The sequence below is a fragment of the Pelodiscus sinensis genome, chromosome 2, assembly GCF_052426305.1.
Source record: "Pelodiscus sinensis isolate ZL-2025 chromosome 2, ASM5242630v1, whole genome shotgun sequence".
Classification (NCBI taxonomy): Eukaryota; Metazoa; Chordata; order Testudines; family Trionychidae; genus Pelodiscus; species Pelodiscus sinensis.
The window spans coordinates 77,047,082-77,062,331 of NC_143053.1; the positions used below are offsets into that span (position 1 = coordinate 77,047,082).

The 15,250-nt window shown below is 43.1% G+C and overlaps 1 protein-coding gene across 3 annotated transcripts in view; it reads left to right on the top strand.

Annotated features, from left to right (window-relative positions):
• CDH2 (cadherin 2) overlaps positions 1-15,250 on the top strand; it is a 170,233-nt gene that overhangs the window by 130,045 nt on the left and 24,938 nt on the right. For all 3 annotated transcript variants that reach the window (XM_075920791.2, XM_075920792.2, XM_075920794.2), the window contains 6 exons: positions 2,621-2,758; positions 5,033-5,218; positions 6,850-7,106; positions 8,314-8,456; positions 12,552-12,785; positions 13,138-13,371. In XM_075920791.2, the coding sequence (XP_075776906.2) occupies positions 2,621-2,758; positions 5,033-5,218; positions 6,850-7,106; positions 8,314-8,456; positions 12,552-12,785; positions 13,138-13,371 (1,192 nt within the window). The remainder of the gene's footprint in view (positions 1-2,620; positions 2,759-5,032; positions 5,219-6,849; positions 7,107-8,313; positions 8,457-12,551; positions 12,786-13,137; positions 13,372-15,250) is intronic.

Below are 15,250 nucleotides of genomic sequence, written 5' to 3' on the forward strand. Positions count from 1 at the left end.
TCAGATCCTTTAGCTCTATTTGCAGAGTAGTAAGGGGCATGTTCGCTTTACCAGCGGAATATCAAACTGACCCATAGTATGCAATGTTGGGCCTTTTGTGTATGAAGGAAAACAAAGGAACCTGCACTCACCTCCCAGGTGAAAGTTGGGGTGAAGGAGCCCCTGCAGGTTCTACTGGCCAGTTTCTAGGCAATGAGAACTGTGAAGTCAGTGCTGGGGCCAGAGGTGAAATACAGAAACCCATTGTCTCCCACCCACCCAAGTGGCACAGATACAGAGATTGCTTGCCCCAGCAGCTGGACACTTAGAGCAGCATGTGGGTCCGGGCAGGCAAGCAACCTGCCTGAGCACCCCCACTGGGCTGCAGGACATTAGCAATCAGGAGGGTCATGGCAGGGCTGACCCAAATGTTTGGCGGGCCAAATCCAGTCCATGGCCATATTTTGCCCGCACCTGATTTAAGTGCTTCCCTTAATAAGGATTTTTTTAAATTGGACCCTACGTCTTTTGTAAGCGAAAGTCAGATTCGAGTGTGTGCATGCTTATAAAGCTTAGGCCAGTATGTACATACTAATATCAATTAAGGGTGTTAAGAGGCAGCTAATTGGGTAATCGTGTAGTCGATACAATTTTTATCAACGTCACAATTAGTCAATAAGGGAATGCACTCAGAAGGACCTACCCTCTATGTGGCTCTACAGTTAAAAATGTGGTAAGAGCCAGTCCCGCAGGCAGTTCGGCTTCTCCTACATTTAAACTACATTTAAACTGTAGTTCCTTCAGAGTGCAGGACTGAGTAGGACTTGCTGAGTCCCAGCTTGCGCTGGGTCCAGCAGTCCCTGTCCGCAGGGGGTCCAACTGAGGATGTAGGATTTCCTCCCGCCTCCTTCCTCTCTCCCGCCTGCCCCCGAACAAAGGCTGCTGCGGCAAAGTAGCCCCTGGCCATGGGGGTTCCCAACTCCTCTCTGGGACCCCCTGTGGACGGGGACTGCTACCAGAGCAGCTTCCCCTGCCCCTTCCCACCGCGTTGCTGCGTCTAATACAGGCAGCAGCACAGGTTGGAAGCGACACTACGGATGCAGTGTTGGGGGGAACCGGCTATTAAACTGGCTCTCCCCAGCACTAGCTTCTGCTTCTCCCCCAAGAGAGGGGGGGAAATGCTAGTAGTCAACTAATCCACTACTCTTTCACATCCCTAATATCACTCCAAAATTTGAAAGCAAATGAGAAATATGGAGCCTTGCTAGATTTCTTAAAAATAATTATGAGGGAGATTGACTCAAGATTTCTGTCTTGTGATTTCTTATCTTATGAAGTAGTCAGTTGCATACCTCCAATTTACAAGCTCGAGCACAGGCAGTCCCCGACTTACGCGGATCCGACTTATGTCAGATCCGCACTTACGAACGAGGCTTCCTGTAGTCAGCCACTGTTCAGTTTCAGCAGCGGCTGAATCTGGAGGCCAGTTCCGACTTACATACAAATTCAACTTAAGAACAAACCTATAGTCCCTATCTTGTACGTAACCCGGGGACTCCCTGTATATTTGGGAGTGGATGAGAATTAGTAGGAAATTTTCAGGTTTTTTAGGGTATCCTTATTTTTTTTATATAAATGTTTTTTCTTTGGCAGTTGTCAATAATCTATTTAATGAAAATAATATTTCAGAGTAATAAATGCTCATGTTATTGCCAATTTTCTGCTGGAGGAAGAAGTGAATTTCAGGCAATAGGTATCACCGCACCAACCTAGGGAGCACTAAAGAAGTTAACCATGTTCAGAAAATGTTTTTAATTGTTTAATAATTTTTTTAATAAATGTGCTGGTACCAATCCAGCTAGTTTTGAGATCTAATCTGTAAGGCAATTCTTCTTCATAGAGCTAGCACTTAGCCACAGTCAGACCTGAAATAATTCCAGCAATGATTAAAGAATACAGATACAGATCCTCTGGACTGTGTGCTGTTTTTAACAACATATAAAGTAACTGGCACTGGCATGTTGGGAAAAGTAACGGACTGTCTTTTTTGCAATATTTTACATTTATGGAGATAATCAAGGATGGAAGGGGAAGCATTTTATTTACTTTACTAGTTTCTGTTAGCCGTGACAGCTCCAGTTTCCATAGTGATATCAAGAAGTTGCAGCTACATTCTAATACTTGGGCTTTGCCGCAGTAAAGCTTTGGCAGTTGTAAGCATTTGGCCAGAAATACTCCCTGGCTCAGATCTTGTAACACTCTTTGGGACTTACTCCTTATTTAGGTTGAACTACTATCCTTTTTTCCATTTCAAACAAAGCTTAGTCACATTCTAGCTCTATGGTAATAAACAGTAACTTGTATAAAGTTCTTTCATTATTCATAGAAAAAGTATATCATGCAACCCTCTCCAGTCACAAGTGATGTATGAAAAATGCAGGCACTTTAATATCTTTAGATGCAAAGTACTGCTGTGCTTCTGGTGGTGTAAACTTTGCTTCAGTCATTTCAAGTGATGTTAACTAGAATAAACAGTATGATAGGCTCTTTGCGTAATAAAGCACAATTTATGGAACACCTGCTGTCCTGCTGGAATGTTGTTTTTGTATATAACTTATGTTGATGTCATTTTGTGTTTTAGAAAGTACAGCAGTATACATTAATAATTCAAGCTACGGACATGGAAGGAAACCCAACATATGGTCTTTCAAACACAGCAACTGCTGTCATCACAGTGACAGATGTCAATGACAATCCTCCAGAGTTCACTGCTATGACTGTAAGTACAGCTCAGAAGTAAATGAAGGGTATGAATGTTTGTAGCCATTTCCAAGGAATTTTTCATGAATTAAATTGCTGTTTCACAAAGATTTAAATTAGAGGGGAATCTGTGCCTCAGAACATACCATAGTTAATCCAAAACTTAATAGTTTAGCTAAAGACTCAATCTCCCTTCCCCCAGTTCTTAAGTGGTTTTATATAGGTCTTTAGTTTGCTCTGTCACATTATTGTTTAATAATGATAGACTGCCAGCTGGTGTTCTCCTTTATTAAAGTATTTGTCAGATTATTTTTTTTTCAAATATATGGATCACAGGGAATTTTGACTAGATTGACTAAAGCAAGATGTCAGGAATCCTCACAGATTTTCAACATATGGAGCAAAATCCTGAGGTGATATAAATTATCACAGTGTAACCACAACTGGGCAGATTTGAACCTGGCACTTCTGGAGCTGTGTAGGAACCTCTACAACTTGAGCTGTAAAGCTGTAGATTATCTCTCACTCTAAGTGGTATAAGTGCCACTATATGGAACAGTGAGCCACACTTGGCTATGTCTAGACTACAGGCTTCTTTCAGAAGAATTTTTTTTGGAAGAGATCATCTGAAAAAACATCTTCCAAAAGAAGTCGTCTTTGCCCATGAAAGCTAATGCTCCAATAAATCTGTTAGTCTATAGGGTGCCACAGGACTCCTCTTTTTCCCAAAGAGCACTTTTTCAGTGAACTTTTGCTGTGTGGGTGCTATCTGCTTTTTCGAAAGAGAGCGTCCAGACTGAACGGACGGTCTCTCGCATGTAAGCTGTGATTACTATGGATGGAATGTCCACCAGGGCGCCTGTGCTTTTTCCTCTTTCCTCCTCTTCCAAAAGAACTCCCTTTTCCACGTCCACACACATCTTTTTGTGTAAGAACTGTTATGCAAAAAGGCTTCTTCATCATAGAATGAGGATTACCAATGCCGGAAAAACTTCTCTGTTCTTTCAGTTGTCTTGCAAAAGAATGCAATTGCAGTGTGCATGTTCCTCAAGTTTTGTCAGAAAAATGGCCATTTTTCCAACAAAACTCTGTAGCTAGACATACCCTAGGTGTGTGATTACAATAGCTCCACTCAAGACCGTTTATACCAACAGAGGATATGCCTTTTGGTGCACAGTTGGACTAAGATGAATACCAGTTTCTTGCTTTTGAGGAGTATTTCATGGTGTCTGTACAGTGCCACATTTCAAAATAAGGCACTATTCAACAAATCCCTTAACCCTCCTAGAAATGGGAAACAGCTGACGCTTTTAAAGACACGGCGTTGCTATTTCGGAGTACTTCCTGTATCCCCAAAAGAGCAACGCAGTCTACACGTACCCTTAGAACATGTTCTTTTTATTCATTCCCATACAAATTGGGGGGAGCTTCATCTCCCCCCCCCCCCACCACCACCCTGCACAACCAAACCCTAACCTTGTTTTAAGTGATGCTAAGAGGAAGCTGCCTACCAAATTTGAAAGTCTAAGCGCTTACCATTTAGGAGGAGTTCTTGAACAAATGGATGGATAGAGAGGCTTGCTCACAGCCAGACAGTCTTTCTCAAATACACAGTAGACTAGAAGACTTAACCCAGCATTTCCTGGGCACTTCAGGACAGGGGGTTTTCTCCCTGCCCCCTGTTGGATCAAGGGGCAACAGGAGCTTTCTTCCTCCCACCTCCTGGGCCAGGTGGGCTACCTGGGTCTTTCTCACTCTGCCTGGCCACTCCTGGTCCAGGAGAGGGGCAATGGGGTCTTTTTTTTCCCTCTCCTCCACGGGAGGGTTGGAGGGACTGCTGAGGGCTTTCCTTCTGCCCCCTCCCAGGGCAGGGGACCACTAGGAGCTATCGCATAGGCGGGGGGGGGCCCACTTTCCCAATCTGGTGACAAACAAGATAGCAGTGCCCCAGCCTTGCTGGCCACTCTTTGGTGGAACAGCTGCCTGCTATGGTCACTCTGTAGTATAGCTCTCCCCTGTGCTCTCTGCCCCCAGTGGTATCTGTGAATATTGCGCCCTTCCTCTGCCCTCTCCCTTTCTATGTTCTGGAAAACAGTCTCATTCCTGGCATTTCCTGTTTTCCTGGCACAACCAAATCCTAGTCTTGGTTTAAATAGGCGAAGAAGAAGCTGCATACCAGATTTGGTGATCCTAGTGCTTACCACTTAGGAGGAGATCTTGAACAGACTCTCAGACAGATACATATTTCTAAAATCTATAGATACATTTTTACATTTGTTTTTCTTTGTTGTAGTTTTATGGCGAGGTACCTGAAAATAGAGTGGATGTCATAGTAACTAATCTAACCATAACTGATAAGGATCAGCCACACACTCCCGCCTGGAATGCAATGTACCGAATGACTGGTGGAGATCCTACAGGTCGATTTACTATTCTGACTGATCCAAATAGTAATGATGGGTTGGTAACTGTTGTGAAGGTAAGTGATACACACAATTCATTGAATTAAGCAGAGACAGATAAATGGGAAATCAATGAGAATAAATATTTCTGTGCAGCTCAATCTTGAGGCCAGTGTGAAATTTCAACTTAAAGTTAACGTACGTCATGCTTCCTTTTGGATGTTTTTCCTACTTACTTTATCAGGAGCAGTCTAAACTACCAGTTCTAAAAATCAGGTTAGCTAGATTTTAAATGGCAGATTATAAAAACTTTATTTGTCAGAAATAAAAATTAGGCTGTGGAAAGTCTACTTGCTTAGATGCAGCTTCAGAACTATCATTAACAGCTGACTGGTGGAGTAGTAAACACACTACTTTCTGCCTTTTGGTCAGCATTGGTCTTCCAGGCCTAGGGAAGCCTTTCCCCACAAATACAATGCTAGTGTGTTCTCATTGTACCCCTGATACAAAATAGCCAATCAGGAGGATACCAGAGTAGAAGGAGAGTGGAGTTGAAGATGAAAGAAAGGAAGCTATTCTGACTCTGCTATTTTTAAAACCTCATTCAAAAACTTTGTATAGAGCAGGTACTCCACCTTAATTCACCAGCCAAAAAATGTCCATTTTTTTTAAATGGTGATAAAAAGGCAGTACTACAATTTGAATCTGTCAAGAAGTAATCCCATTTCCTCTCATCCGTTTGATAAGCGTCTGGACTCTTGGTTTGTCTGGTTCCTTTTCGGACTATCTACTCAAGTAGGTGAAATGATATGAAATCCAGCACTCAGGCTTTAAATGCCTCTGTACCAGTCTGGGATATGGTGCAATTATTATTAATTTATCCTTTCAGTACCTTAGGGGGGGAAATCTGTGGCTTTATACTTCAATCTTGGCTCCATATCATGCTAGGTTATTTCCCCCCATACTATGCAATTGACATTTCTCGAAGATGCCAGTTATGTTTGTGCTAACAAGACACACTTGGCTGCTTGTGTGTCTTGTATTTAGACACATATAAGTCCATTTCAGATCTACTGACAGTTAGATATGTGAAACCTCTGAAAGAGCAAACAAAATGATATTCAAATCAAACCAGTATAAAGAGAATCACATTAAATCCCCAAGGGCATAATCTGCTTGAAATACTTCGTATTAAATTCTTTTTTAAAACTGACAGAATGGAGGGGGGGGGCAGAATAAATCTAGATAAATAAATGCCATTCTGAAGAAATCCTCCCCAGAGAATCTCTAAGCACTGATTCGGTCTAAGTTGTCTTAAGGATGCTTGAGGGGGCAGAAGTCGGAAGGAAATTCTTAATCAGTCACAGTGGAAAAAGGAACATGCCCCTGGGGGCACCAGGAGTAGCTAAATCCACTAAGCATGGGTCAGATATGCTTTCATTGCCCCCTGAATCTCTTTGCCTGTGGATGTTACTAGCTGCCCTTAGCACTAGTAGAGCTGATGCAGAAATCGTCCTTAAGAGCTGCAGAATTCTGTATTTTTTATACATACTAGCATTTCAGTAAGTGGTTTTCTTTTGCTTAGGTCTTGTGACCATCTAGCTCAATATAAGCACTATACAAATATAACTTTTAAAGTATTTTTATTTGCATGCTAGTCACTAATATGAACAACGGCTAATATCTCTTCCCCTTTTGTTTTTGCCAGCCAATTGACTTTGAGACCAATCGGATGTTTGTGCTTACTGTAGCTGCGGAAAATCAAGTGCCTTTGGCCAAAGGAATTCAGCATCCTCCTCAGTCAACAGCAACTGTGTCCATTACTATCATTGATGTGAATGAGAGTCCATATTTTGTTCCAAACCCTAAGCTTATCCGGCAAGAGGAAGGACTTCTTGCCGGTAACGTGTTAACTACTTTCACCGCTCAAGACCCAGATCGTTTCATGCAGCAAACTGCTTTAAGGTACGGTGTAAAGAACATCCCTGTTTTATCCCAGGCTGGTAATCTTGAAACTGGGCCTAATCCCACAGCCCTCTACACAGGGTTCTAGATACTTGAAACACAGCAGAAATGCTGTATTTCTTAGGGGTTGGGCATGAAGTAATGAGCCCATGTCTTACATCTCTGTGTACTACTGTAATGTAGAATTGGAATTACGGGTGGGCTCTGAAAGTGGTGTGGCAAATAAATCTGCATCCAGTTCAGATTTGCAGGTATGGCATTATCTTCTGCTCATAGGGCTTGAATTCAGCAAGGCACCTAAACACATACAGAATTTTAAGCATACAGGCAGTCCCCATGAATTGAGTGGGGCTTAAATTTATGCTCATGCTGACAGATCTTTTTAATTGGGATCATAGGCTGTGACCACTGGGGCTCCATTTTAAGGCTACCCTGCATCAGATGAAGATTCATGATCCTGTCCCAATCAACTGTGGAATTCATGCAGGCAAAAAATCTTTCCTTTGTACTTGCCGTATAAAATGAGGCTTCATATAATTTTACTTTTTCTTTATTTAGGGATGGTCTACAGAGAAAATTATATTGACTGAACTAAGTTGCTCAGGTTGTAAAAATTCTGCATCTCTAAGTGGATGTAGTTAAGCCAACCTTGAGACAGAGCTAGGTCAACACAAGTATCTTTCCATCAAGATATTGTCACTCACAAGTATTGTCACCAACTAGGGCTGTCAAATTAGAATATGTCTACTATCTCCTCCCTCTTTTTGCACATGCATGCACACATAGTTAACAGACTTGAGAAGGCCACATAAATGGGTCTTATGCTGTAAATCAAGTAGGAGTTCCTATTAAAATACTTTAATCATGGTTGAATGTGAAATCTTTGTTTTTATGGTGAATAAGTCATACGTAGCTTAAGAAAACTGCGCATTTTACTCATTTATGAAGTGTACATTCACTTTTCAGACCGTTATATATATCTTATGTAAAAGAGAGTTATGTATTCACTTGCTTACTTGGCAGGGCTTTTAAAAGCTTTATTAAAACAGTATATGTATATCCAAAAAACTCAAGAATTCAAAGCTAAACAAACTTGGAAAACACAGTAATAGTACCAGATATATGTGTCGTTAAAATATATTTGTTATCTTTCATTTTTAAAAGCTTTTTGGCAGATCAATACAATTTTTTATAATCAACTATGCAGGTATTCAAAGCTTTCAGATCCTGCAAACTGGCTAAAAATTGACCCAATTAGTGGACAGATAACTACAATTGCAGTATTGGACAGAGAATCACAGTATGTGGAAAACAACATGTATAATGCTACTTTCCTTGCATCTGACAATGGTATGTGTTCACATTTACATATGTTCTGAAAGCTTTAGTTCTATATATTGTAATGACATTGTATTGTACTCACTTGAAGCTAACATGCAAAACAACAATGTAGAAATAAAAGTTCAGTTTTCACCATGGCAGAAGATACGAATATTGAAATTAATATACTGATCAAATGTCTGGAAAATGGGTTAGCCCATGAGGTTGCAAATTTTGCAGATGACACAAAATTATTTAGGACACACCCAAATCCAGAGATGGCTGTGAGGAAACGTGCATTATATATTTCTAGCTGTAAGCTAACTGCAGCACCTTGGGGGGGAAAAGGCCAGGCCATCATTGTGGATTCCTCAATGAAGACCTTACCTCTATGATAAGCTGCTCTTAAAAAAGCAAACAACATTTTAAGAGCTGGTTGGGCACTAATAATAGGAAATACAAGTTGGAAATACAACCCTGATCTGGCATCATTGGGACCTGACCGGTCATGAATGAGAGAATTTGCCCAACCAGGGGAGATCTTCTGCCACCGGCCCCCAACTCCCATCGCCTGCTGCTGGCAGGCTGTCCCAACAGAGACCCTGCCACGCCCTCCCCCACCCCAGCTGTTGCCAGCTCCCTGGGGTAGTGCAGGCTTTGGCTCCTGCTGCGGGGCCCTGGCCCTGTGACCAGGAAGCTGCCAGGGGACTCCAGTCCCTCTACCAAGGATCTCTGACTCCAGGCCCACGCTCCCGTGGGCTGCCATGGTGCTCCGACCCAGTGTTCCTGTCATATGCTAGGAGACTCCAGCCCCACGTTGCCATGGAGCTCTGGCCTCATCCCCAAGCTGCTGGGGGACTCCATCCTGTCCCCGCGCTGCCATGGGCAGATGGAGGCTGCCACAGGGTTCCATACCCAGTCTTGCACTGCCTCCAGCCGGGCTGCTGACATTGTTGCCCTGGCCCCTGCTGACTCTCCTGCCCTTAAGCTTCCAGGCTCTCTGGTCCAGGAGCATCCATGGTCCTGCTGGACAACAGATGTTGCCAGACCAGAGAATGCTGGGTTTTCGAGATATGACCTGTGTTACAATTCCATCAATCAATGATTTATCCTTAATCTAGAAACTGTGTTACTTACTGGTCACCTCGTTTCCAAAAAGGATTTTGCAAATTTGGTGGTATATATTCAGAACGTGGGAAAAAAATCTCATGAGAGAAAATTTTAAGAGACAATTAAGAACTGACATCATAAAAGTATTTAAAATAGTATAGGGAAGTAGATCAAAAACTTCTGTTCTCCTTTATTTCATAATAAGCACAGAAGGGGCATTTAATGAAATTAAAAAATGTCAAGTTTCATGAAATCATACAATCATAGGACTGGAAGGTAACTCAAGAGGTAATCTAGTCCAGCCCTCTGCACTCATAACAGGGACCTAGCACTGTCTAGACCAGGAGTGGACAAAAGGGCCTCCACGGGCTGGATGAACTGACTTGTCAGGCCAGATCCAGCCAAGTTGAAGTGTGTGAAGTCTCCTCCTGCCCTGCAAGGAGTGCATGGTGCTCTGCTGCTGGCAGGATGGGAGGAGACTTCGCGTGCTTTTCCCATCCCCAGGCCAGTCAGTGCTTAGGGGTAGCTGGAGCGCATGAAGTCTCTTCCCGGCCTGCAAGGGGCTCAGCACTTAGGGTACATCTAGACTACACGCTTCTTTTGAAAGAGATCGTCCAGACAGCCACAACTTTTTTGAAAAAATTATCTGCTTTTTCCAAAGAGAGCACCCAGGCACTCTGGATGCTCTCTTTCAAAAAAGCCTTGTTTGCATTCAAGAACGCCTTTTTTCAAAAGAGCTCTTTCGAAAAAAGGCGTTCTTCCTCATAAAATTAGGTTTACTGCTGTTGAAAAAACTGCTGCATTCTTTCAATTTGATTTCGAAAGAATGTGGCAACAGTCTAGACTCAGGTGAATTTTTTTTTTTTAAAAAGGCAACTTTTTTCGAAAAAATCTTGTAGTCTAGACATAGCCTTAAAGTCAACCGCCAGCTGCTGCTCAGCCGGCAGTTGATTCTAAGCACGGCACTCCCTTGCAGGGCAGAGGCAGGGAGTGAGAGACTTCATGTGCTCCCCCTCCCCAGGCCCAGATTGACCTGGGAGCAGCAGGGGGGAGCATGAGAAGTCTCCTCCCACCACCAGGGACATAGGTATCTAGAGGGAACTGCCAAGAACAGCTGGCGGTTCTCTTTTGGAGGGACAAAGACTTGGCGCACTCTCCCACCCCCAGACCAATCAGGGTCTGTGGGTAGAGAAGCATGGAAGTGTTCTAGTCCTGCCCCATCCTCCTGAGGCCCCTCCCCTTCCAGGGCATGCTGGAGCCACTGTAAAAATTTTTGAAGTGGCCCCCGGTTAAAAATTATTGACCACCCCTGATCTAGACCATCCCTAAGAGGTGTTTTCCTAATCTTCTCTGAAACCTATCCAATGATGGAAATTCCACCACCTCCCTAAGCAATTTATTCTAGTGGCTAACCACCCTGACAGGAAGTTTTTCTTAATGTCCAACCCAAACCTCACTACAATTTAAGCCCATTACTACTTGTCCTAATGGGTAATTATACTGTGGAACTCATTGCCCTGGGTCGTCTTTGTAGGTAGAATTTAACAAGATTTAAAGACGTTTTTAAAAACTATATAGATAAGATAAGAATACCAAGAGTTATGAAAGTAAATGCTAAAAAATAGACAGTTTGTGTTGGCAAATGTTGGAGATCGCTTAATGGTCTGGATGAACTACTGTTCTGGTCCAATGTGGCAATGCCTTTGTTCCTGTAGCCCCAGCCTAAGGCCCTAATCCTTCCAACACTTGTGCCTTCAAAAGACAGTCATAATGAAGACAGTGAAGGCAGTCCCCGGGTTACGTACAAGATAGGGACTATAGGTTTGTTCTTAAGTTGAATTTGTATGTAAGTCGGAACTGGCTCCAGATTCAGCCGCTGCTGCTGAAACTGACCAGGGGCTGACTACAGGAAGCTGGAGGCAGAATGGCTCTGCCCCCAGCTTCCTGGAATCAGCCACTGATCAGTTTCAACAGCGGCTGAATCTCGAGCCTGGGACAGAACAGCTGGGCTGCCAGATAGGTCCCTGCAGGACCAACCCGGCAGCACCCCAGGTGCTCTACCCCAGGGTCCACAACAAAAGCCTGGTCTGCTGGGTGGGGGGGGGCACACTAGCTGCGCCCCCCCTCCCCAGTAGACCAGGGACACGGGGAGCAAAGCCGCAGTGGCAGCGGGGTGCCGCACCTCTGAGGCTTTGCCACAGCAAAGCCTCAGAGGCGCGGGACACCTCCGCCTCCCCGGCTTTGCTCCGGGTGTCCCTGGTCTGCTGGAGACGGTCCCCAGCAGACCAGGGGCACCCGGAGCAGCTTTTCTCGCCCCAGAGGTCGAGGTGGCGGGACCGCTGCGTTCTGGGCTGTCCCGCTGCCTGCGAGGTCTGGGGCGAGAGAGCCCCGTTCGTAAGTGCGGATTCAACATAAGTCGGATCCGCATAACTCGGGGACTGCCTGTACTCATGTACTTCAAGTTAAGCAAACGCAGGTTTGTAGCCTCTAGGCCGAGTAACAGATTTTGTTTATAAAGTCACAGTCCTGAAATAGAGGTATGTGGAAGCGCACCGCCCCATCATGAGCTCCTGGAGGCATTTTGCTTTGATGGCAGGCCAAAGCAGCCCCTGCTTTAAGTTTTCAGAGATTGCAGCAGGTACACACCAGTCCCTTTCAGTGGGCTGAACTCTTGACCCTCAGGGAACATGGACACTGCTGTCAACACTAGACTCAAGCAGTTCTTGGGCAGGCCCAGTCACAGTCTAGCTTGGAGTATTCACAGTTCTTTCAAAAGCACGTGTTAAGTTTATTAATAGCTGACATTCTGACATGAAAAACATTATAAAACAATTTGGTTCATCTTGAGTAATATGAGTTAGGGTTCTTAGTGTTTTAATGATCCTCAAACGAAATTTTATTTTTCACTCTAATTAAACCTATGTACATGGGTAGCTGAAATATGTGTATATAAAATACTGTAAATAGGTTTCTGATACAAAACAGAATCAGGATTCCAATTTTTATTTCTTTAAGGAATTCCTCCTATGAGTGGAACTGGCACTCTTCAGATATATTTGCTTGACATTAATGATAACGCACCCCAAGTGCATCCTCAAGAGGCTACCACCTGTGAAACGCTACAGCCCAATGCAACTAACATCACAGCAACAGACCGTGATATTGATCCAAATGCAGGACCATTTGCCTTCGAACTTCCAGAAACTCCTCCTAGTATTAAGAGGAATTGGACCATCATTCGTATTAGCGGTAAAATTACTTTGCACAACGGAAACTAATTATTTTAAATGAACTACTGCCTGCATTTTGTTTTGTTCCTTTTTGTCTGATGGTGGTTATTATTTCCCTAGCTGCTTGGATTTTTTTAGATTAATGTGAATGAAGTGTTGCCATTAGTGTGAGCTCCCTTGAGAATGAGGGAAAGATTTTAAAAATTAAATTTAGAAGCTAACTTTGTTCACAGTAATAAGCATGTTGCATCGGTACATTTAGTAACAAAAAGTTAATACAGAGTTCAAAAATCTGTACATTTTCTATCATTGTTTAATATCCACATAAGCAGTGCATTTTATTTTTACACTTAAAATATTTTCTCCTACAGGTGATCATGCCCAACTTTCGTTAAGAATCAGATTCCTTGAGGCTGGTATCTATGATGTTCCTATAATAATCACAGATTCTGGAAATCCTCCCAAGTCCAGCACATCTATTCTGAAGGTGAAGGTTTGCCAGTGTGACATAAATGGAGACTGTACCGATGTAGATCGAATTGTTGGTGCAGGACTGGGTACAGGTGCCATCATTGCAATCCTGCTCTGTATCATCATCTTACTCAGTAAGTACATAGGTCTTTGGAAAATTAGTTCTGTAGCTCCTCTCGTAGTATTTCCCAAGAGCAAACCTAGACAAATAACATGAGGGTTTTTTTCCCCAGAAGAGATTTGTGTGTGTGGTAATAGTTTACTCCTCAGCCATCCAAGTGCTGATACATATATTCCAGAGCCAGAAAGGACGATTGTGATCATCTAGTCTGACCTCCTGTAAAACAGACCATACAACTTCCCCAGAGTAATTCCTAGAGCATCTCTCTCTCAGATAAGGGTCCTAAAGAATTGCCCATATTCTACTTTTATTGCTTTAATGCAGTGTTTAATGCAGATTTTCTGATGATAATTACTAATACAGTCCTAAGAATCTCTAAGACATAACTGGCCCATGTGTAGACACTTCAGGATTGGAGTTTTCGGAGCTGCCCTATTGTGTTTACCACACTCAGTGTTCGTAAGAGTGCCGAGACTCCTCCTGGGCACAATGAGGGTTACACCTTTCCTCAGTGAGTGGCGAGCAAAGGTGAGGGGCTCTCTGAGGTCCAGTCACTCCTTGGGCTGCTTCAGGGTGTGTGAGAGAGAGCCAAATGATATCTCAAACACAATGGAATTAAGTAAAGTAATGTATGATTTGGGAAGGTGGTACATCACAGTCTCTTCTACAAGGCCTAACAAATAGCTAGTCATGCAAGAGCAGTGTGTGTGTGTTTATCTAAGTGCTGCAGAAAGCTGAAAGTTGAATTCTATTTTGTATCTAGTGAATTTGATGAGGGAAATAATCAAATGCCATCTATATCCACTGTAGTGAAATTAGACACTGTAGCTCTTTTACATGTATGGTTAGCTGACTTCTGATTGCAATGGGAACACAAGAAAGGGATTCACCCGTTAAGATTTTGCCAAGACAGAATATGCAGAATGATGCAGTGGAGTCATAAAGAAGAATAAACTTCCCATGCATGGAAGAGATTTGTGTAATAACAGTTTGTCCAGGAAAAGAAGGCTGTGCACAGAGATGATACATTAAAATTTGTTATTGAAACATTCTTAAAATGTTAGCCATTGATTTAGTGAAGTGCTATAATAAATCCCAAATCAATTACAAATGTTCTTCAGACAGTTATGTGGCAGATGAATGAGATTCATTGCTACCAGAACACTTTGTTAGTTCTAATTTGAAATGTGTACATACTGCACCAGGAATGCAGTCACCCTCTCTCTCCTACAAAAATAACCTTTTTATTTTAAAGGCTTTAGCTTATAAAGTAACAAAATAACTAGTGTTTGAGAATTGTCAAGATTCAAACAAAAAGAAATATAAGCAATCATAAAAATCTGATAACTGTAAAGCCAACTTTCTAGCCACTCTTCTTTTTGCCTCCAAATTAAAGTTTAAACTGACACCTCATTACACAAATTGAACTGTTCAGATGGACCCTGCATCATGCATCCACATTAGGGATGTTAAATTTAGATCTATGGGATTTCCATTGACTATTCAGTTAGTCTATAAGGGCTCCTCCACCTTTGAACTGTAGCAAAAGCCCTGCTGGGCTTTTACTACAGAACAAAAGCAGAAGCCCCACAGGGACCACAGGACTTCCTTTTGAAATGTACAAGAGCCCCATTAGTGCTATTGTACATTTCAAAGGCTGAGGTGAGGGGAGTCCCTGGCTGGCCCCACACTCCCTGCAGTGCCTCAGCCTTTGAAATGTAGAAGAGCCCCAGTGGAAAGCCCCACAGGGAGCAGGGGACCAGCGGGGGACTCCTCTGCTGACCCCACACTCCCTGTGGAGCCTGAGCCGTACAAGAGTGTACAAGAGCCCTATCAGGATTCTGCTTTCCGCTGAGGCTCATGTACATTTCAAGAGCAGAATTGTAGCAGAA